Genomic DNA, 23,073 nt, shown 5'->3' with positions numbered 1-23,073 from the left:
GCAGACAGAATCTGACATTATTCTGACATGAAGCAAAACTTAAAAAACTGGAAATTAATTTCTTGCTCTTGGGAAGGATTGGGACAACAAGAATGAATGTACTTCCAGGATTTCTGTCTTCCTCCTTGTTTCTGTCTTATGCCCCTCAATGACCTTTTATAAAACCTCTGTCTATTTTATGTGGTTTTAAGTCAGGGTGCCATGCTATCTCTCTCAACATTCAAAACAACTTTTCCTTTCTTGAGGTTTTTTTTTCAATACACACTATTTTCTAAGTGATTAATGTATTGAAATTGCAGAATTTAATTATTTTCATAATGCTTTGAGTTATACTATGTGTAAAGCATAATGTTTTAAGTGAGATTAATACCTCTTCACCATTTTGCTGGGGAGCGGTCACTCAAGTTGTTGAAGCTTTAAGCTGAGCTGCACAGAAGTTAGACTGTAGATCTGGGAGAGTTTGAATGCTGTAGGTTTTACCTGAGGTTTTCTTCCCTCCCAAATAAATCTAGACTGAAGTTTGCCCTGAAATTTGACTTTATCTGTCATTACAGGGATATGTTTAAACTGTGTGCTAATTGACAAAGTGGTAGTGCAGCATTTGAACACCATCAACATCACTTTTAATAAACAATTATCCAATTCAGGGTCACTGTTACCCACAGCCTGTCCCAGGAAGCACTGGACACAAGGCAGGATTGAACCCTGGACAGGATGCCAGTCTATCAAAGAGCACACACTCATACCAGTGCCAGCTTTCCCACAAGTCTATTAACCTGCCAGCATGTTTGTGGACTGTAGGAGAAAACTGGAACACCACACAAACATGGGGTGAACATACAAACTCCATACAGCTAGCACCCCAGGTCTGGAATTGAACCTAGGGCCCCAGTGTGATATCTCCTGCACTGAGCTGATGGAAGCAGTAACCTGGAGACTGAATCCAGGTGCGGGCTCTGCTGGAAGCAAGCAGGGCAGGTAGGAGAAAGTGAACTAGAGACGCAATCGAAATGGAAGGGTTGAGCTGAGAGGAACTGATTAAAGCACCAGGCAGAGTCGTTTAACATGCAGGGTTCAGAGCACAGGGATCAGTGCAAGACGTGGTCAAACAGGCAAGGTTAAAGCACAGAGAGAGAAGAGAAAACACTGGGGAAATTCAAAGCTGAGTAGAATTAAATGAAACTAAAATAAGAGGTTAACATATTGATAAAGTTTGCATACCTAACTCACTTCCACAGCTACATCCTTTCAGATGTATATAGAATATTAGAAAATACAGTAGGAATACAAGAGTTAAGAGTAAGATACAAATGAGAAATTTGGGTTGGCCCAGTCTTCAAAATCTTGAAGAAATATACAACAATCCTTATTAGGAGTCCTTCTTCTTCTGGGACAAACACCAGATGAGCTGTCTTCAGAGGCAGAAAGATACTTGTTTAGAACTGTCAAGACGGCAGCCATGAAATAAATCACTAGAAACTGATTAAAGCTGGACTGACCTTGTATTTAAATGAAGAAGGACTTTATGAATGAAATCTCATAGACAATGTTACCCACAGAATTCTAAATCAACAACAGCATAAACTTATGTGTAAAAAGATAGGCAAAGTGGGAAAGATTGCATGTCGAGTCTCTCAGCAATGAGATATTAACAAAGAAGCCAGAGACAAGAACTTCTATAAAGTTGCGTAGCAGTTTTTTGTCTTTCTGTATGCCCTCTTTCTTTCTTGTTTTGTCCTTCCTAGGTGTTACTTTCTGATGTATTTGAAAAAGTGAATGTTGTGCTTTTCAGAATATCTACATCAAACAATAAAAAACAAAGAAATCACCAGTATACACTTACCACAGTGTTGTTAATTTACAGTTGGGATCCCTCAGAGCTGCAGACAGCAGTTTCACTCCTGAATCCCCCAGGTTATTCTTACTCAGATTCAGCTCTCTCAGACTGGAGTATTGAGACTGAAGAGCAGAGGCCAGATCTTCACAACATCTCTCTGTTAGTCCACACTCCCTCATCCTGCAGACAAAAAAGACAGGAGCACAGCTGAACATCTGCACAGCTCATCCACATCTTTCTTTCCAAGTCTTCACTACAACACCCAGCTCAGCAGTAATATACACCATCATGTCATTATCCATCTCAGAGTGTCAATGGATGAGGATGATGAAGATAACACCTGCTTCAAAATTTGGGTTCCAGGAGGAAAAAGAAAGATGAGAAGAAATTGTCAGGAAGGGAGACAGTGGGAAACATGGAGACACACGGAGCTACAGTGACTGGAAATGGGAAACAGAAATAGAGAGACTTTGACTTTTAACCATAATAAAAATTGCTTCACATTTATTATTATATTTTATTATGATGTCATCTTCTTATAGTTATTTTAGTTAGTTACAGTGTTGTTGTTTTTCTTCAAATGGTTTATTAATCCCAAATGTAAATGACCAATACTGGAGTTAGTGGACTGGAGATTTTGATGTTTGTAGATATTTTGAGAAAAACAACTTTCCCATTTAAAGAAAATAAACCATTTGAAGAAAAAAAAACAGGGTTTTAACTGTGTAGCGGCGAGGCTTATTAATAAGAAAGAATTAAGTGTTCTGAGCCTTCCCAAATGAGGCCCCATTTCTCTGTACATCTCTGTGGTGCAGCCACAGAGAAACTATTCATGCAGGCTGATTTAGGGTTCCTTTGATAAGGACAGCTCCCAAAGGGGGATGCACTTAGCTAAGCCTGGCTATCATGATCAATGGTCATCCATTGGTGCCTATCTGTCTAGGGAGTGCCAGTTGGCCATCTGGACTGCATTCCTAAGTGTCAGGAGTAAGTGACTCATATCTCATCTTGATCAACCAATCAGGGACTGGTACGGCCGAGTAACCCACGTGGGACTCTGATGCCCATGGAACTTTCAGCCAATCAATGAGCTGAACTTCCTCCAGGTAAAAACAGGCAACACAGAGATTCAGTAAGATTCAGTGGAGAATTCTGTGGACTGTTCTAAAGGGAATTCAAAGGAGAATTCCAGGGCAGGACGGCCCAGGAGCAGAAGGCTCCCAAAGGCAGGACATTCTCGCAGCGCGCCTCCTGACCATCCTGAGACTCAGCCCGGACAACCACGGAACGGCCAGTGTGTCCGAGTGCCAGAACTTTCCTTTGTTCTAAGAGTCTAGAGCGGAGGTTGCCAGAGAGTAACTAGAGGATCCACCCGAGGTTAGCACCAGCAGCAGGCCTCGTAAACAGGTCGGAACTGTGGACAGCTTAATCACTATTCAGAACTAGCTCTTCATCAGGAACGAACTGGTCCTCTTCCTGACTTGCTGGGACCCACAGTCATCTTTTCTCCTGTGCACAAACTTTGCTAATTAAAGCCAACACTAACTAGCAGGACAGTGAGCATCAGCAGCGCACCGTCGCAAGCCACACAGCACAGCCTGGCACCAAGCCAGAGAGCGCAGATTGGACAGCAACAGCCTGCAACTGTTTCTTTGTGCCCGCAGGAGATCTGAATCCCCAGAAATTGGATGAGTATTCAACTTCAATGCATTACAGCTCGAGAATTCAATTGTTATCCCAACCAGTTGATATCAATTTAATTCCTAAGAGTTATGTACTTGTTTTGAGTATCTAATGTAGAAGTTGTAACCAAGTTCATTTACGAAACGGTCTTAATGAATGATATACTGAATGTATGTCCTCTTGATATATGTAACTCTTTGTAACTGATTGAATATATATCTTTTGTATTCTGATAACCCTCTCGATAAGATCTGTTAGGTTTATATGCATATTCTATGTATTAATAAATGTATCCTCGTGTATTAGTACCTGTGTGTGTGCGTCGTTTGAGTTATGTTGCATGGTTGGATTCTAAAGCCATCAAAAGAATCAACTTTGTGATTTACTGCTACAATTAATAATTGTCTCAGTAAATGCCCAAACCCTACAGAACTGGTGCCTTCAGAGAGCCACTACATTTACATTTTGGCTATGGCAACGTTACATTTATGGCGTCCCTGAACGGCTATGAATGATTACATATTTGGCGTCCCTGAGCCGGTTTTCTTACATATTTGGCGTCCCTGGGTGGACGTGGCAAGACTGAAATGAGTCAACCAAGCGGAATAATTCAATATAAAACGCCGCGGGTTCCATACACGACAATACAGTGTGCTGAAAGCCGAAAGGAAAAAAAGTTCCCCTTGCTCTTTAAGCAGTGCTTGATTGTTTTGTGATCTTTTGCGATCTACCGGGTTGATTGCATACTTGATCTTGTGGTTTTCTGTGGTAAAACTGTGATTTCGTACTTAAAAGTAATACTCTTTAAGTTTAACGATGGTTGCTAAAAGGTCTGAATTCGAGTCGCTATTAAGCACCCTCTCTAGCAGCGGCAAGTCTGACCACGATCTCTTCCATATCTCCGTCAGCGGAGAAGCTAGAAGGATAAATCTCCATTCTCTGAGAGAGCTAGCGAAGGACATAGAGAGATTTGACCCCGCAGTGTCAGAGAATAATATCGAGAGTTATATTCAGGACCTCAGGTATACCCTGCAGTACCTGCCAAACGCCACAGAACAGGAGAAAGTGTTTCTGGTCAGGAAAACTACCAGCAGAGCTGTACATGAGTGGATGGCTAGGCAGATAAAAGAAGTCTGTAATGATTTTGAGGAGCTGTGTCAAGCACTTATCGAAGAATACAGTGCGTTTATTGACCCGACCGCTGCGAAAGCCGCCGCTCTTAACATTAAGCACGAGAGAGCAGAGTCCCCTCGCGAATATTACGAGAGACTTAGACGAACTTATTTTGCAGGGCGAAATGATGAGGGTTGCGAAGAGAACACACATTTCAAGGGTTTATTCATTGCGAATCTCCACCCGTCAGTCAGAAAGATGACCAGCAGCCATATCACCCTGCAACTCACAACTGGCAACCCACTGAAGCTAAGCAGGTGTGAGCCTGGTCAGTACCTGGATGGGAGACCTCCTGGGAAAAACTAAGGTTGCTGCTGGAAGAGGTGTTAGTGGGGCCAGCAGGGGGCGCTCCATGTGGGTCCTAATGCCCCGGTATAGTGACGGGGACACTATACTGTAAACAGGCGCCGTCCTTCGGATGAGACGTAAAACCGAGGTCTTGACTCTCTGTGGTCATTAAAAATCCCAGGGCGCTTCTCGAAAAGAGTAGGGGTGTAACCCCGGTGTCCTGGCCAAATTTCCCCCCTGGCCTTTACCCCATCATGGCCTCCTAATAATCCCCCTCTATGAATTGGCTACATTACTCTGCTCTCCTCCCCACTGATAGCTGATGTGTGGTGAGCGTTCTGGCGCACTATGGCTGCCGTCGCATCATCCAGGTGAATGCTGCACATTGGTGGTGGTGGAGGGGAGACCCCATTACCTGTAAAGCGCTTTGAGTGGAGTGTCCAGAAAAGCGCTATATAAGTGTAAGCAATTATTATTATTATTATTATCTTAATGCATACAGATGCACAGACCATGAAAATGACTGATATTAAGAGATTCGTGTAGAAAGCCTGGGAGTATGATGTCCAAAGTCGCTCAGAGCAAAAAGCTGTTAAAGCGACTGTGTTTGCCGTCAGAGCCAGCAGGGTTAATTCCCCCCTGCTCGAAGGAGCACAGGCTCCTGAGCTGGCTAAGCCCTGTTCCAAAGCACTCACACAGGACCGCACCCAGCGTCCTAAGTGCCATGAGAACACCGGGGGAGGGAAAGGGCTAGATAAAACTGAACAAAAGGATTCAGTAGCCGCCCGCCTGGCCAGGCTTGAACAAGCTTTATTAGGACAGGGACAACCGCTCCCCAAGGCTGCCGGAAGCGTGAATGAGCTGATACTCTCCACTGGAGGAGGCGGAGACCCGCCCCCTCTCCCTCCCTCAGTCTATCTGATTGAGCGGAAGGTTTCCTGCCTGGATAAGGTCAGCCACTCCCAAGCGAGTGCTGACTCCACCCCTGAAGTCACAGAGCAGGCAGTAAAACACAGAGGAAAAGCAAGAAGCTTTTACCTCAAGGCTGCCATGGGAGATGTCTTACACAGTGAGACACTGATTGACACTGAGGTTGAAAGGTGTTTGATGTCACACGGCAAGCTCAAACGGGTTGAAAAAGAAAAGGGCATGCAACTCAGAGAGGAACCTTTGGTGGATCACCAGAAAGGCAAGGTGTGGAAATAGGTCAAGGCTCCTAAGCCTTCTGTACAGAAGGAAAGGGGGGCCAAGAGGCAGACTGTGCTCACACAGTGCCCACCGAACACAGAAGCCTATGTGAAGATTCCTTCTGTTCCCTCTGGACAAGAAATAAAAATATTTTCTTGTTCCCCGGATATACAGGGAAGTCGTGTCCCGGCTGAGGTCACAACAGCCTCCCTGCCACAGGAGCGGTGCTCCAAGCAGCCGCCTGATCCACCAGGTAAAGCACACCCCTTTTACATCCCTAAAGAGGAGCAGATCTCCCCACCTGGCGATGAAAAGGAGCTTTCCCTGTGCACCCTGGCACCCAAGAGGGGTCAGGACCACCACCCTGCAGTGGTGGAAGGGATCCAGATGGCAGGAGAGCAGGTTGGTGATGTAGCCCTCACCCTTAGCCCTGAGAGGTCCTCTATTAGTGAGGATCTGCTTGAGCAGCTGTCACAGGGCCACCGCCAGGTGCCCCTGGTGCAACATTCACAGGTTAGACAGGAGGTCCAGCTGGACGCTGAGACTACTGCGCTGTGGACACACCTGATCCCAGATGCCAATTCCCTCTGCTGTGACCCAGGGAACCTGCAGTCAGGTAACATTATTTCTCACAACTACCAGGTAGTGAGTGAGACTGACCTGATTGTTCCTGCCTCAACGGCAGGGTTGTCAACACACCCAGTCCCCCAGAAGGGACAGGGAATGAAAGCCGAGCTGGTTTTCTTACAGCCACCAGCTCAGTCTGTCAGTCTGAGTCTGACCAACAGTGGTTCAGCCAGACTGGAGCTGGATGGTCAAGCCACCCGCCTGCCAGTGCAGAACATCGCAAAGAGGGATATCAGAATCCCTGCCTGCACTGACATGGGCCTGGTGAGTGATAGTGAGTTCAAAGACAGTGAACTAGCTATCCCACTGCTGGGGCAGCTCCCTGAACCCCTAGCGAGGGAAGGGGGGAGCAAGCAGGTGTCCTACACCCACGCCCAGCAAACGATTGTAAACATGCCGATAGAGGGATTCCTCAATCAGGAGGTGTGCAGGGTGGACCTGAACAGTGAGAATGGGATAACAATCCCAGATCACTCAGGTGCTCCAGATGACCACTCAGCCGAGGGTCAGGCATGCTCCACCGCTGCACCACCCCCTGCAGGGTTCCTAGAGCACAGGCATGAACAAATCAAAAAAAGCAGATGCCCTGGAAAAGGAGGAGCAGCATCAGCAGCTGCGTCAGATCTCCCCAGATTTCCAGGATGTTGGTGCCCAAGATGCCACATGGCATACTGTGAAAGACACCATGTACATGCTGCGCCAGCTTAGAAAGGCAACAGTCACTCAGAAGGAGATGACTGGGATCAGCCACCCGAAAAGACTTTTGGGAGGACTGATTGCTGCCGCCACTGTTGCACGTTTTCTTTTTCTGGTAGGTTTGTGTGCTACTGGCACTCTCACCCTGACTGCCCCAAGAAGGCAGGTGTCAGAGATGCCAGAGGGTAGTGACAGACTGTATCAACAGCAGCAAAAGTTGGAAAGCTTAGGGGAAACCCTACAGGCAACTTCCTATGCAACAGGGTTAAACCTTATTCCCCAACCAGTGGACATGATTGTTGGTGTTATACAGTGGGTTTATGCTTGTGTGCAACAGGCCAGAATGTTGACACAAGACCTGTTAAGGGAGTTTAGTGCCACTGTAGCAGGTCTAACCACGGCACAAATCCCAACCCACTTGATTCCACTCTTCTCAGTAGAGGAGTATGTGACATTAAACCCATCGCTCATATTTCACCCAGAAGGCAATCCAAGATTGAATTTGGTTCCAAATCTTGAGATGGGTATGGCTACCAAAGCTATCCATTGGCTGTGTCTAAAGGATTCACCAATGAAGGGTGTAAAGCTACTAATGGGCAGAGGGAGGTTAATGAACCCCATGAAGAGCAGGTGGGAAGTAAATGGCTGGTCAGCACACCACATTTAACTTTCACCATGACTTGTGACAGGCATGATACAGCTACCACAATGCAGCTACCTAATCAAACAGTTTTCCTGCAAGTTCCCGAGGAGGCCATAGTACAGCTTGAACTTAACACTGTACTGTCTAGAACCAGACAATATAAGACCAAACTTGAGGTCGTGGATGCCTTCAGGTGCCACACTATTGAATTGGATAGAAATCTAAGAAACAGTAAGCCCTGAAGAGGTACAGGTAGTTAGTTTGCTTTAATGGAACAAACCTCCAAACCACCCTAGCAGATACCCAGCACAGGTGTTGTGGTTTATCTGGGGGCTGGGAACAGGAACTGTTGTTATTGTAACACTACTGCCGGGTAGCTGGATCATGACTGGATGTACTCTGAATGCTGTACTCTCACATGTACATGTACGGGTAGCACGAATGAGTCAAAGGTAGCATGTCAAAAGAAAGGAAGTGACTTCTCCCCAAATATCTACTACAGAGGTATCAGATATAGACAGTGAACTTCCTGATGTGTAATTCCTAGACTGAGATAATGTCTCCTACCGTGTTTATACATACTCCAGATGTTATTCATCCTGTTTGTATCCAATGCTGGTTCCGGTATGAATTCTCGAGGAGTAATGTGGACATTTAAGATTAATGTTCTAATGGCAAGGGACATCACTTAACTCTGTTTTGTTTTGAAGGCAACAATGCCTCGGGACCTCGTGACCTTCAAAAAGGGGGGATATGTAGCGGCGAGGCTTATTAATAAGAAAGAATTAAGTGTTCTGAGCCTTCCCAAATGAGGCCCCATTTCTCTGTTCATCTCTGTGGTGCAGCCACAGAGAAACTATTCATGCAGGCTGATTTAGGGTTCCCAAAGGAGGATGCACTTAGCTAAGCCTGGCTATCAATGATCAATGGTCATCCATTGGTGCCTATCTGTCTAGGGAGTGCCAGTTGGACATCTGGACTGCATTCCTAAGTGTCAGGAGTAAGTGACTCATATCTCACCTTGATCAACAATCAGGGACTGGTACGGCCGAGTAACCCACGTGGGACTCTGATGCCCATGGAACTTTCAGCCAATCAATGAGCTGAACTTCCTCCAGGTAAAAACAGGCAACACAGAGATTCAGTAAGATTCAGTAAGATTCAGTGGAGAATTCTGTGGACTGTTCTAAAGGGAATTCAAAGGAGAATTCCAGGGCAGGACGGCCCAGGAGCAGAAGGCTCCCAAGGGCAGGATATTCTCGCAGCGCGCCTCCTGACCATCCTGAGACTCAGCCCGGACAACCACGGAACGGCCAGTGTGTCCGAGTGCCAGAACTTTCCTTTGTTCTGAGAGTCTAGAGCGGAGGTTGCCAGAGAGTAACTAGAGGATCCACCCGAGGTTAGCACCAGCAGCAGGCCTCGTAAACAGGTCAGAACTGTGGACAGCTGAATCACTATTCAGAACTAGCTCTTCATCAGGAACGAACTGGTCCTCTTCCTGACTTGCTGGGACCCACAGTCATCTTTTCTCCTGTGCACAAACTTTGCTAGTTAAAGCCAACACTAACTAGCCGGACAGTGAGCATCAGCAGCGCACCGTCGCAAGCCGCACAGCACAGCCTGGCACCGAGCCAGAGAGCGCGGATTGGACAGCAACAGCCTGCAACTGTTTCTTTGTGCCCGCAGGAGATCTGAATCCCCAGAAATTGGATGAGTATTCAACTTCAATGCATTACAGCTCGAGAATTCAATTGTTATCCCAACCAGTTGATATCAATTTAATTCCTAAGAGTTATGTACTTGTTTTGAGTATCTAATGTAGAAGTTGTAACCAAGTTCATTTACGAAACGGTCTTAATGAATGATATACTGAATGTATGTCCTCTTGATATATGTAACTCTTTGTAACTGAATGAATATATATCTTTTGTATTCTGATAACCCTCTCGATAAGATCTGTTAGGTTTACATGCATATTCTATGTATTAATAAATGTATCCTCGTGTATTAGTACCTGTGTGTGTGCGTCGTTTGAGTTATGTCGCATGGTTGGATTCTAAAGCCATCAAAAGAATCAACTTTGTGATTTACTGCTACAATTAATAATTGTCTCAGTAAATGCCCAAACCCTACAGAACTGGTGCCTTCAGAGAGCCACTACATTTACATTTTGGCTATGGCAACGTTACATTTATGGCGTCCCTGAACGGCTATGAATGATTACATATTTGGCGTCCCTGAGCCGGTTTTCTTACAACTGTAACACCACAACAAATAATTAATAATTATATTAAGCAATAATATAATTATTATTACAAAAAGTAATAAAAAGAATAAAGAAATTGATCATGAAACTAAACAAATCACATACCTCGCAAAACTACACAACACTGCACATGTTTTACACATGTAAGACTCCTACATGTAACATAGTCAAAACACACCAACACCTTCAGACAAGAGTCTACAGTTTTACTGGAGGAATTCTAGAGACATCCTGCTCTTCACCAACCCCTCAAACACTCTCCTCCTCTACAGACCCTCTGTTATTAACTATTACAGACCTGAGACTGTGTTTATCCTGCTCTTGTAGAAGAGGAGTTGGGTCTGGCCCAGCAGAAAGTGCACTGGGTACAATTCTCTTCTTACTAACATAACTCACCCTGAACACAACAGCAGCCGGAACACAACCGCACATCCTGAGTGTTTTTTCTTTGAGAATGAATGTGGATGCCTTGCACTATGTTCATCCTCTCCAGACATTTTACCAGTCCTAATCCAGTTCCTTATGTTCCTCTTTTTTCCTGATAATCTCTCCCCTTTTTCCCCCTGTCTATTGAATTTAAACTCACCCACACCTCCAAGCTCACTAGCTGATCCGTACACTCTGGATCTCTCCATAGTGCTGTCGTGATTCTCGCTCTCCAGCTTTTTACTCTAGGGACACGTAGTTTCGGACCCCCTCAAGTTCAGTGAGCACAGTACATGTTTATTTAACCTGGTTGAACTAAAATATAGCTTCTATTCACTAGAACCCTTACAGTATAGCACCCCAAAAAATTACAGTATCTCCAGTTTTACTAGAGGAATTCTAGTGAGATCCTGCTCTTCACCAACCCCTCAAACTCTTACTCCCTCTAAAGACCCTCCGCCTGAGACTGTGTTTATCCTGCTCTTGTAGAAGAGGAGTTGGCTCTGGCCCAGCAGAAAGTGCACTGGGTACAATTCTCTTCTTACTGACATAACTCACCCTAAACACAACAGCAGGGCTGCTGAAGGTCAGAATAAGGTTAGAGAAGAGTTGGATCACGAGACTCAACATAGGGGTCAGACAGGTTCAGGTGCTATAGCAGTGAAAGTGTACCTGAATATCAACACAGAAGTGAAACCATAACCAGAGGTACAACATTAAATTCATACAGTATATAACACATGGGATGACCTAGGTTCTTAATGTGACCGATGTTAATGGTCTTAATGTGGCATAACAAAATGATACTTTTATCATTTCCACCTGAAACAGACCTGAATCAATCTGTGAGTATATTAGGCTTTTGGGACACATACTGCAGCCTACTGCTAATGTAGCACTACTGCCAAATTGTAATGTACTGCTAGCTACATTAAGTGACACTAGCTTGGCAGCACCTTTCAAAATGAAATGAAAGCCTCAACCCTGCTTTAGAAAAAAAATTCCCCGGACCAGGTAAAGTCAACTTTAGCAAAGACACTTATATAACAAAACCATGGTTATGTACTATTAGGTGAGGGTCTGTAGAATAGATTTGAGCTACTTTTGGAGAGGCACAATTTTTTGTTTGTTTGGGAGGGGAGTGAGACCACTCCCTGTGCATCAATGCATGGTCCCAGTCTGGGTGATCTTATCAACCCCAGCAGTTGTGACAGAGACCCTATGTGACAAAAACAAGGTGATTTTCTATTAGCGGTGGGTCTGTAGAATAAATTTAAGGTATTTTTGAAGAGGTACAAATTTTTCTTTGGTCATGACAGGAGTGAGACCACACCTTGCTCATCACTGCACGGTCCCAGTCTGGTAATAGGAGGTGCTCTACATACCTCAGCAGTTTTGACAGAGACACTTATCTGACAAAACCAAGGTGATTTTCCATTAGCTATGGGTCTGTGGAATAGATCGAGGTATTTTTGAAGAGACACAAATTTTGGTTTGGTCGGGAGGGGAGTGAGACCACTCCCTGTCCATCACTGCATGGTCCCAGTCTGGAAACAGCAAGTGGTCTTATAAACCCCAGCAACATTTGCAAAGATGCTTATCTGACAAAACCATAGTGATTTTCTATTAGCTGTGGGTCTGTAGAATAGATTTGAGCTACTTTTGGAGAGGCACAATTTTTTGTTTTGTCAGGAATTAGACTTTTTCCTGTCTAGAAGAGCACAGCTCTGTGTCAGTTTGCAAGCAGAAAGTGATATAAAAACACCCAAGAGATTGCAAGAAAGAAAAAAAATAATGAAGAACGGCAATTTCCTATTACCTGTGCGTCTCTGTATCACATTCCACCCCGTTTTAAGGATGTACAAATTGTTGTTGTGCTATACAGTAAATGTGACTTTATCTGGTCCAGGATTTTTTTTCCCTAAAGCAGGGTTAGGGTACTTTTATTTTGAAAGGTGCTGCCAAGCTAGCGTCACTTAATGTAGCTAGCATCACGCTACTAAAGCCCTTCTGCTATGTTTATTTACGTTGGATGAACTACAATATAACTTTTATTTCACCTGAATGTATTAATATTAACATTATATTCACATACTGTACTAAAACAACAAAAAATGCATATGAAAACTACATAAATTCACACAAGGCTACAGAAGGAACAGACTCGACTGGATTTAAAACACACGTAAGCTAATTGACAGAAAAGGTAGAGTACAAGACGGCGTACTGTCTGATACCTCCGAAGTTATCTCCGAAGTACAAAAAACGTATAAAGACGTGGGAGAGGTATTCGTTTAAATAATTTAAGTGTGATAACACTTTGTTACGGAGCCCGGGAGGGGCCATCAGTAGGAAAAAAAGTTATATCGAGGGAACGATTTACAATTCGTGCTCACGAAATTACTTTTTCCTTCGTTTTCCTTGTGTCACGGTATTCTCACGCATGTAGAAAGTTTCTAAAATGCCAGCATTATCCCAGGCTCCGAGCAACCACTATCAAACGCTATATAACACATCTCCGCATCTTTATATCTGTTGTGTATCTTAATAAAGAGCCGTTCTTATATTATTTTAACTATTTTATTAACTACACAGATCACCCCCTTACACCATATATTCTCCCGCCTTCTACTCTCTCGTTCTGTTGTCTCGCGATGTCTACTCACTATACTACATCCATTCCTTTGTTACTTTACTATACAATTGTAGCAATTCTATATCAACACACAGTAAACAGTTATTAACTATTACAACAAAATGTATGTAAAACCTTCCATTTCTATTCAACACATTCAACCTTTTTCTTTTTTTACAACTATTTCTCATTTCTAGCAGTCTAAGCAACATCTACATAGATAACAAACAAAATAGAGCAATTTAACATTTGGAGAGCTATATTTGTTAATGTCTCTGTAACGAGCCGGTTTCCTGATAACCCTGCCACTTCTGGTTGTTACTTCACTTCTGGGTAAAGTTACTGGCTCTCCTATGGATGTACTCTCCACTGTCTGAGGACTCGTCACTTCCTCCACGTCAGAAAGTCCTGTATTCTCAGCATTTTCTGTTTCTGCAGATTCAAAATCAAGATCCAATGGAGGAGCGTGTCGAAGATGTTTTACATTTCTCATTATTTTTGAGCCATCTTCCACATTCACTAACTCAAAAGAGTTACAAGAGGTGTTTCTCGATAACACATAGCGAGTGTCTTTGAACTTGCCATCCAATTTACCGTTGTCTAGGCCAGCCACAAACACTACATCACCGACCTTGAAGTTGTGATCCCTTGCTCGACGTGTCTGGTCTGCATATAATTTCATTTTGTGTGTGTACTCCTCATGATGTCTATGGATATCTTTTGTCTTTTGAATATCCCTCGGCTCTTCTTCTTTCTTTTCCACGTTTGGTAGTTTAGTCAGGATATCACTTCCAAAGAGAAGATTAGCTGGGGTTTCTCCAGATGCCCTGTGAGGTGTTGATCTATAAGCCAACAGAATCTTAGGGAGTTCCTCTCTCCATTTTTTTCCTTCTGTCGCAGCTGCTCTCAAGGCCCTTTCCAGGTATCTTTGAAATCTTTCAATTTTGCCATTACTTCTCGGATAGGAAGGTGATGCACGGATGTGTTTAATTCCACAGTAAGTCAGAAATTATTCAAACAACTGTCCTATGAATTGCCTGCCATTATCTGTTACTACCTCTAGTGGTAGTTTCTAATAACTGTGGCTGAAGATATGTCTGATACAACAACCGCCTCAGGGTAAGAAGTATAATAGTCTATGACAGTCAATATGTACTGAAGAAAGATGTGAAGACGGGGTTTGAATTTAATCCTTTCTGTAGGGGGTTTAGACTTCTAAGTCACAAGCTGGGGTTTATGGCAGGAAAGGGGGTTAACTGATAAGGATTGCAGATGCAAGCTAGGAACCCCCCTGGGTGTAATGTTAAACTGACCATTTGTCCAGAACATCGTAAACTGGCCAAATACCATGAACCCCCCTCTTTACCATCAGACCGAGTGACGTCAGAAACGGAGAAGAAAACACTATATAACCCAAAAGTTTGTAACAGTACGTTGAACAATACTTTGGTTTTGTTGTTTCTTGCGGGAAACAAGACTTCGGCTTTATTGTTCCTTGCATGCAATAAACTCATCTGTTTTACTTCATCTCGGGATCAAGAACCTTATTTCTTCTGTTACAACAGTACTCATTCAGAATGGGACCTACTAGGTCAATGCCCAATTTTATCCGAGGCCTAGGTGGTAATTGAAGTGGTTGGAGAGGTTGATCCTCCTGCAATGGCAGATTCAACACACAAGTGGAACAATTTCTGACTAGTTGTTCAACAGCACTGTCCATGCTAGGCCAGTAAAATTTGCTTCTCAGGTACTGTTTTTTACGAACCACACCCTGATTTGTCTCATGTGCTATTTTCAATGCTTGTCTGATTTTTGTTTTCGGTAACACAATCCTCTGTCCTCTTAAAAGCAGTCCATCATATGTAGATAACTCCAACCTACACCTGTGATATGGCTGCAGTTCGTCTGGAATTGGATTAGGCCACTGTCCTTTTTCCACTATGGGCATCAACAATTTCAATGTGGCATCTTCGTTTGTTGCTTGTTTAAGTTCCTCAAGTGTCAGTGCATGCAGTTCATAAGTGCTGATTGAAAGCACTCTATCAACATAGGTTTCTACATAACCACTGTCTTCTGTGTCTGGTAAAGGAAGACGTGACAATGAGTCTGCGACATTGGTTTTCCCTACTATGTGTTCAATTTTGTAATCATATGGCCGTAATCTCAATCCAAGTCTTTGTAGCCTGGGCGGTAACAATGTTGCCCTTTTGGGATTGAACATATAAATGAGGGGTTAATGATCCGTTTGAAGTGTGAACTTGCCTCCCCATAAATATGTCCTAAAATGTTCCACTGCCCAAACACAACCCAAGGCTTCACGCTCTATTTGCGAGTAATGCCTTTCTGTTGGGGTAAGTGAGCGACTTGCATATGCCACTGGTTTGTTCTGTCCATCTTCTTGTCTTTGTAGCAATACTGCTCCAAGCCCTACAGGACTAGCGTCACTGATCACTACTGTTGGCGCATCTAGTATAAGTATGCCAGACACGGTTCAGTTACAAGTTCTCTTTTCAACTTGGCAAAGGCTTTCTCAGTTTCCGATGTCCATTCCCACTTATGTCATTTCCTTGTTATTTTTCTAAGGGGTTCAGATATATCTGCATAATTAGGAATGAATTTAGTCAAAAATCCACAAGTGCCTAAGAACGAGCGCAAAAGTGCAACATTCTCAGGTCTGCACTGCAAACAGCTGTCACCTTTTTCGGGTCTGGTTTTATTCCTTCTGCAGTGACCAAATGTCCCAGTATCTCGATCTCTTTCAGGCCAAAGATACACTTATCTTTATTTAAAGTTAAGCCACTGTCTTGGAATCTTTGGAATACTTGCCTGAGCCTCTGTTCTACTTGTTCTTCATTTTCCGCATTTACTACAACATCATCCATATACCATACAACACCAGGCATTGCACACAACTTCGAGTCCATAGCCTTCTGATAGGCCTCTGGGGCACTAGACAAGCCAAAAGGAACTTTTCTGAAACGGTAACAACCCCTGTGTGTGATGAAGGTAGTCAGGTGTCTTGATTCTGCTTGAGCTGCTTCATGAATTCTAGCGACTGTAAGAGCTCTTTCTAAAATCAGCCCTTCCTCCTGCAACAATTTATCACGCAGTCTCTTATGTGCACATTTTTCCACAAGGTGATCTCTTAACATGTCAGCTTCCAATACTCCAAAGTCACACGATTTAGCCAGTTCTCTTTCACAAAAGCATTCACAAAAGCATCAACAGATTCGTCCTGAGACAGAGTTCTCTGCCTAAATGTATGCCGTTCCAAAACCACATTTCTCCGTGGTGTAAAGTAAGTGTCTAAGGCAGCTACAGTCTGTTCATATGTACCTTTTTCTCCAGGGAGGTTGGCGAAAATCCGCTGCACGGGCGCCCCGATACAGTGCAGTAATATAGCACGTCTCACGGCATCCGGGGTTTCTGTAGATCCACTGGCTATTTCAAAAAATCTGTACGACTCCATCCATATATTGTATTCCGTATACAAATCCGGAGCTCCGAGGTTCAGTGGAAGCGGTGGAGAGAGCTGGGCATAAGCAAAGCTTCTCGGCGCGGCTGCCGTATCTTCCATGGCGCGAGCTAAACGAACAGTCCGAATATTCAAGAGTTCGTTTCTACCAGCAAGAGAACGAGAACCTGCAGTGTTCTGCTCGCTTTGAGTTCGCCGAGCACTCATCTCTCGTCGCCATAAATGTTGTGTATCTTAATAAAGAGCCGTTCTTATATTATTTTAACTATTTTATTAACTACACAAATCATGCCCTTCCACCATATATTCCCGCCTTCTACTCTCTCGTTCTGTTGTCTCCCGATGTCTACTCACTATACTACAAGTACAGTACTCTCACACGTACCATAGTCAAAACACACCGACACCTTCACACAAGAATCTCTACAGTTTAACTGGAGGCACCAGTTATAAAAACATCAAAAATAAGAAACAATAACGTGACCCTGCCTAACTTAGGATTTGCATGACTTTAAAAGATTAGTTTAGTTGAAAAAAAAAACGTTTTATGCGCACAAAAACAGGTGATTTTCTTCCTCGTGATCAGCTTGGAAACTTACGCTGTAAATTACTTTTTAATCAAACGTTTAAAACACTTGAATTTCATAAACAAAGAAAAAAAACATATTCTACTATTTTCCTTTGGTACGAAGCAGGTCAGTAGGTCTTTTTTTCCAATCAGAGTCTGAGAAAATATCTCCCCGTCCACTGCGCTGCGTCAGAGAAGCGGCGGCACTGAGAGAGGGAGGAGGCGCGGAGCTCTGTAATACAGAATGAGCCGCCTGCAGCCTGGAACGCTTAAAGCACAGATCGCGTCTGCCTTTATAACTTAGGTTTTCAAATTAAGCAACGTAAATCATTTCCTTTGACTTCCAGTCGTTAATTATCATTAAGGATAGCTACTTTTCTCACCAATTATATTTATTTTTTAAAGCATTGATAAACAAAGCAGGAGCTTATTGTACTTCCTAATGACATGACATGTGGAAAGATTATAGATTTTTATCAATTTTAGCAAAGTGTCATCAAAACAAATGCCACAAAACTCGATTGTATTTCTGAATGTTACGTCTAACTTAGTTCAATATTTGAAATACAAGTCATTGTTCAAATGTACGTTAAATCCGAGTATTGAAAAATGTGTAAAATACAGAATTAGTAAAGAAAAATATATAAGGATAAAATATATTTTAAAATATTTTGCTATCAACAATTAATAACAGTCTTAACTGTTTATAACAATTAAATGTATTAGCTAAGGAATAGGGTGGCAGTGTTTAGCATGCTTTTGGTAAGTTTTTTCATAAATACAACACTCAGATATCTCAGTGACTTTCAAAATTAAATTATGCATGCAAATCTGTGAACTAGAAAGATAACTAAGCTATCCATCTGTTTCTAATGGTGGCACAGTGGTTAGCATTGCTATCCTACAGTGCTAGGGCCCCAGGTTCAATTCCTGGGTTACAGTATGTATGGGGTTTGCATGTTCTCTCTGGGTTCATGTGGGTTTTCTCCAAGTACACTACAGGTACCTACATACTGGTAGGGTTAATTGGCTTATGGAAATACTAATAAGCCACACTCACTTGTGTGAGTGTCTGAGTGTGTGTTTCTGTCTGTTTGTCTGCCCTGTGATGTATTCTGGGTGTATTCTGCCTTGCGTCCGTTGCTTGCTGGGATAGGCTCCAGCTCCCCTGACCTGGATAAAGAGTTTAGAAAATGGATGGAAATGAAGGAATATAATTATTCTAGAGTGCTGGTTTAACAAAAACAGCTTTTCCACCTCTAAGGCACATCAGTATCCATAACTAGTTGGACAACAATTCAACAAATTGCCTCTAAATATAAAGATTATAGATTTTAATCATCTTTAGGTTTTTATAAATCTTAGCAAAGTGTCATCAAAACAAATACCACAAAACTATTCTCAATTGTATTTCTGAATGTTATGTCTAACTTAGTTCAATATTTGAAATACACGTCATTGTTCAAATGTACGTAAAATCCAAGTATTAGAATATAAGTAAAATACAAAATTAATTAAAAAAAATTAGGGTAAAATATATTTTAAAATATTTTGTTAGCAACAATTAGTAACAATCTTAACTGTTTATAACAATTAAATGTATTAACTAAGGAATAGGGAGGAACAGTGTTTAGCATGCTTTTTGTAAGTTTTTACAACACACAATACAACAGTAACCTATTGTTTCAGTGCCTTTCAAAATTAAACTATGCATGCCAATCTGTGAACTAGAAAGATAACTAAGCTATCCATCCATTTCTAATAGTAGCACAGTGGTTAGCATTGCTAACATTGCAGGTTCAATTCCTGGGGTACAGTATGTGTGGAGTTTGCATGTTCTCTCTGGGTTCATGTGGGTTTTCTCCAGGTACTCTACAGGTACCTACATACTGGTAGGTTAAATGGCTTATGGGAATACTGGCCCTGGTGTGTCTGTGTGTCTGTGTTTCTGTGTGTCTGTGTTTCTGTGTGTCTGCCCTGTGATGTATTCTGTGTATTCTGCCTTGCGTCTGTTGCTTGCTAGGATAGGCTCCAGCTCCCCTGTACTGGATAAAGAGATTAGAAAATGGATGGAACTGAAGGAATTGTGTAACTATACACAGTGATTAAACCCACTATGAGATGGCAGGATCTCACTGAGGATAAATTATTTTATAGAGCTGGCTTAACAAAACAGCTTTTCCATTTCTTTGGCACATTAGTATCCATAAATAGTCTGTATTTAAACAAATTGCCTCTAAATATAAATTTAGATCTGGATCAGCATATTATGTTTGCCCATTCCTTCAATTTATGTGCATCCAACACACAGTTGAACGCTAGCAATTTCACAAAATCTAAAATACAGTCCTCATTTCAGTATGTATGTACTGTAAACATATAGGCTGTTAACTTTATCATCTTCCTGTGCAGTTTGTAACATCTCCTGTCCATTTGTCAAAAGCATGCCTAACCCTTCTAAGGAAGTGTCCTTGTTATCAGTGTATTCCTCAACTTTCCCCAATTTATCTTTTCCCTACCTACATCTCTAGTCTTAACATGCTCCATGAGAACTTACTTTTAACCTGTGCCTTTTCATGTATTACATGGTACCAAACAATCTTTGTCTAATGTTACTGTACCTGCCATTTTTTGTGATTTGCAGATAATACTTTCAGTTATTCTAGATTAAACCTTTTTTACTACTTTGAGATACTGAAAATCCCATTGTAATTTTCATCCCTGTCCCTGTCCTTGCTAAAGCAGGTAAGACCCACACTATTTTTGAAGAACTTTGTTTACCGTTGGCAAAAGAGCTGACACGTATTGTTACGGTGCAGGAGAAGGACATGAGTCAGGAGGTCAGGCCAGGGTCAAAAACCAGTAAATCCACTATAACAAAGTCGAGATCCAGAAGACGGGGAACAGGGAACGGGGAACGGGGAAGCTCTAGCTAGTAAAACCCAATACTGAGCAAGGAGGTTGGTGTAAGTAGGCAGGGGGAAGAAGGTGTGTCTGATTAGTTAATTGGAAACTGGACTGGAATGTGAAGGAGTTGATTAAGGGTGGTGAGTTCTCCAGGGATGGGACGTAACACGTATTATGTGTGGAGGAAAAGCTGCTAAACAGCTTGACCTGCTGCCCCTTTCGAATGACGCAGTCACTTGAAGAATTATTGATATGGCAGGTGATGTCAAAAGTTCACTGATAGAGCATGTTAAAATGAGCAGATGCTTTTCACAGCAAATAGATGAGTGTGTCGATGCAGTTGATTTGGCCAGTTTGCACGTTTCCGTTAGATATGAGTTTGAGGGCACGTCTCATGAGGACTTTCTGTTCCGTAAGCCGCTACCAAGAAAAACTACAGGAGAGCACATATTTCCGGTTCTAAATGAATTTATCAAAGAGAAAGGCCTTGAATGAAAAAAATGCGTCAGAGTTTGTACAGATGGTACTAGAGCGATAACAGGCAGAAACAGCGGTGTAGTTGCACGAATTAGAGAGGTTGCTCCAGATAAGAAGTGGACGCACTGCAGCATCTACCGCAAGGCCTTGGCCGTCAAGAAAATGCCTGAGGATTTAAAATCTGTTAGACTGTTTGTCTATAACAAAGTTGTGAATTGTATCAATGCTCAACCAATGAATTCACATCTGGCTCACCCCTCTCACTGAAATGGTAAGTGCTCAGTGCTATTTTTATTATATGTGTGTGTGAGTGTGAGTGCACACACTCATGTTAGTCATTGAGATTTTCTGTGGTTGCAATGAGAAGATGACTAGTTGGTACTTGGGATGCTTTGGTTTGATCAGGGTTGGTACTTGGTCCAAAAAGTTTGAGAACCACTGACTTAGTCTAAATAAACACAAAGTAATTGCTCTCTGAAAATGCTCTTTTTCTTGTTTTTTTTTGGAGACCTTGATCAATACTGATTTGAGATGTCAAAAAGCATTTATTTTCTATTTGTATTTCTGCTCCAGAAAAATTGTGCATTTCCAACATAACTCTGTCAAGATTTTAACTTTATATTTAGGCTCAAATTTCAACTATAAATCTTACTCTAATTACTAGCATACTGTAAATACTGATGTTTTACTCCCCCTTATCACAAAAATATATTTGTATTATTTGTCTGTGTTTCTCCTTACTCTCTCACCCGCTGCGATTCGGACACGGAATGGTTAAAGATGGCAACAAGGCAGGCAGCCAGAGGGAAGGTGGGTCGTCTTCCTGCCTCCATGACTAAAAATCCAAACAGGAGTGGCTTAAGTGACTTACAGAGTCATGTAACTGACAGTTTGAGGTACCATAACGTGTAAATTTCACTTTGTTGCTGATAGGTTAAGCTTTCTAAACTCAGGCCCAAAGACATGTGACTGATTTTTCACTCTGTTTTATTGGTTAAACTCAAAGATCACAAGCACCACAATTTTAAATGGGATGTGTAGTTCTTAGTTCAGTTTGACTTTTAACTGTATGTACTGGCTTTGTAATTGTATAGTGCTTTAAAGAGTGAGAGCACCAAAAAATTTCGGAGCCATCATCTCCGCTTTAAAGGTACCCTCCTCACAGAAGAATTTTCACCTTGAATGTTTGCCCAGCCAACTAGAGGAATTCTAGTGAGATCCTACTCTTCACCAACTCCTCAAACACGCTCCCCCTCTACAGACCCTCCACCTGAGACTGTGCTTATCCTGCTCTTGTAGAAGAGTAATTGGGCCTGGCCCAGCTGAAAGAGCACTAGGTACAATTCTCTTCTTATTGACATAACTCACCCTGAACACAACAGGAGGGCTGCTGAAGGCCAGACTAAGGTTAGAGAAGAGACTCAACATGGGTGTCAGGCTGTAGCAGGTGCGATAGCAGTGAAAGTGTACCTGTTTCACAGCACAGAAGTATAACCTTATCCAGAAGTATAACATTAAATTCATACAGTATATAACACATGGGATAACCTACAGATGAAGCCATACAAAGTTCACGGTACAAACCCGTACCACGGGCATCTACGTGTGCGCCACCGCGCCCTACCGCGGTATGTGATTGGCTGGCCAAAATAATCGACAGGGGCACTTGTGGTGAGTTGGTTGGTCGTGGAAAGATTTAATCATTTAATCTCTTTACTGTGCACGTTTTAATCCGCTTAGTATTGAATATTTATATGGAATTTTACCACTAAAGGGAAATTTTAGTAGCTGAGCATAAAAAGAATAGGAGCATAATGCATCTGAAAGTCATAAACTACATTAATTTAGGAACATAAACATATTATGTAAACTGTATATTGCTGGTCTTGGTATTTTAAAGAAAAAATACACACCAGTATTCCATTTCTCCCTAAACATTTTAAGCATCAAAGTCTTACATGTAATTATTTTGGAAACGTTTTTACGTGCTCCTTACTCCTTCTGACCATTATACAGTATACAGTACTCTGTGAGAAAAGTGTTTTAAGCTTTTCTGCGAATACGCTCAATATCGGAGTAAAAAGAAGCATATTTTTAGAATTTGATTATAGGGAATATAATATGGAATCGTGCATCTAAAGAAATTGATAACGGTATAACTATATTCATGTACTGTTGCACAAA

At 42.3% G+C, this 23,073-nt stretch overlaps 1 protein-coding gene across 2 annotated transcripts in view; it reads right to left on the bottom strand.

The window, feature by feature from the left end:
- The window catches only part of LOC138223914 (NLR family CARD domain-containing protein 3-like), a 296,882-nt gene that overhangs the window by 234,976 nt on the left and 38,833 nt on the right, over nt 1-23,073 (bottom strand). For both annotated transcript variants that reach the window (XM_069180101.1, XM_069180103.1), the window contains exon 2: nt 1,844-2,017. In XM_069180101.1, the coding sequence (XP_069036202.1) occupies nt 1,844-2,017 (174 nt within the window). The remainder of the gene's footprint in view (nt 1-1,843; nt 2,018-23,073) is intronic.

This window comes from Lepisosteus oculatus, chromosome 18 (assembly GCF_040954835.1).
Source record: "Lepisosteus oculatus isolate fLepOcu1 chromosome 18, fLepOcu1.hap2, whole genome shotgun sequence".
In the NCBI taxonomy this organism is placed as follows: domain Eukaryota; kingdom Metazoa; phylum Chordata; class Actinopteri; order Semionotiformes; family Lepisosteidae; genus Lepisosteus; species Lepisosteus oculatus.
Note: the sequence above shows the minus strand (reverse complement) of the source record. Positions and strands in the feature narration are given on the sequence as shown.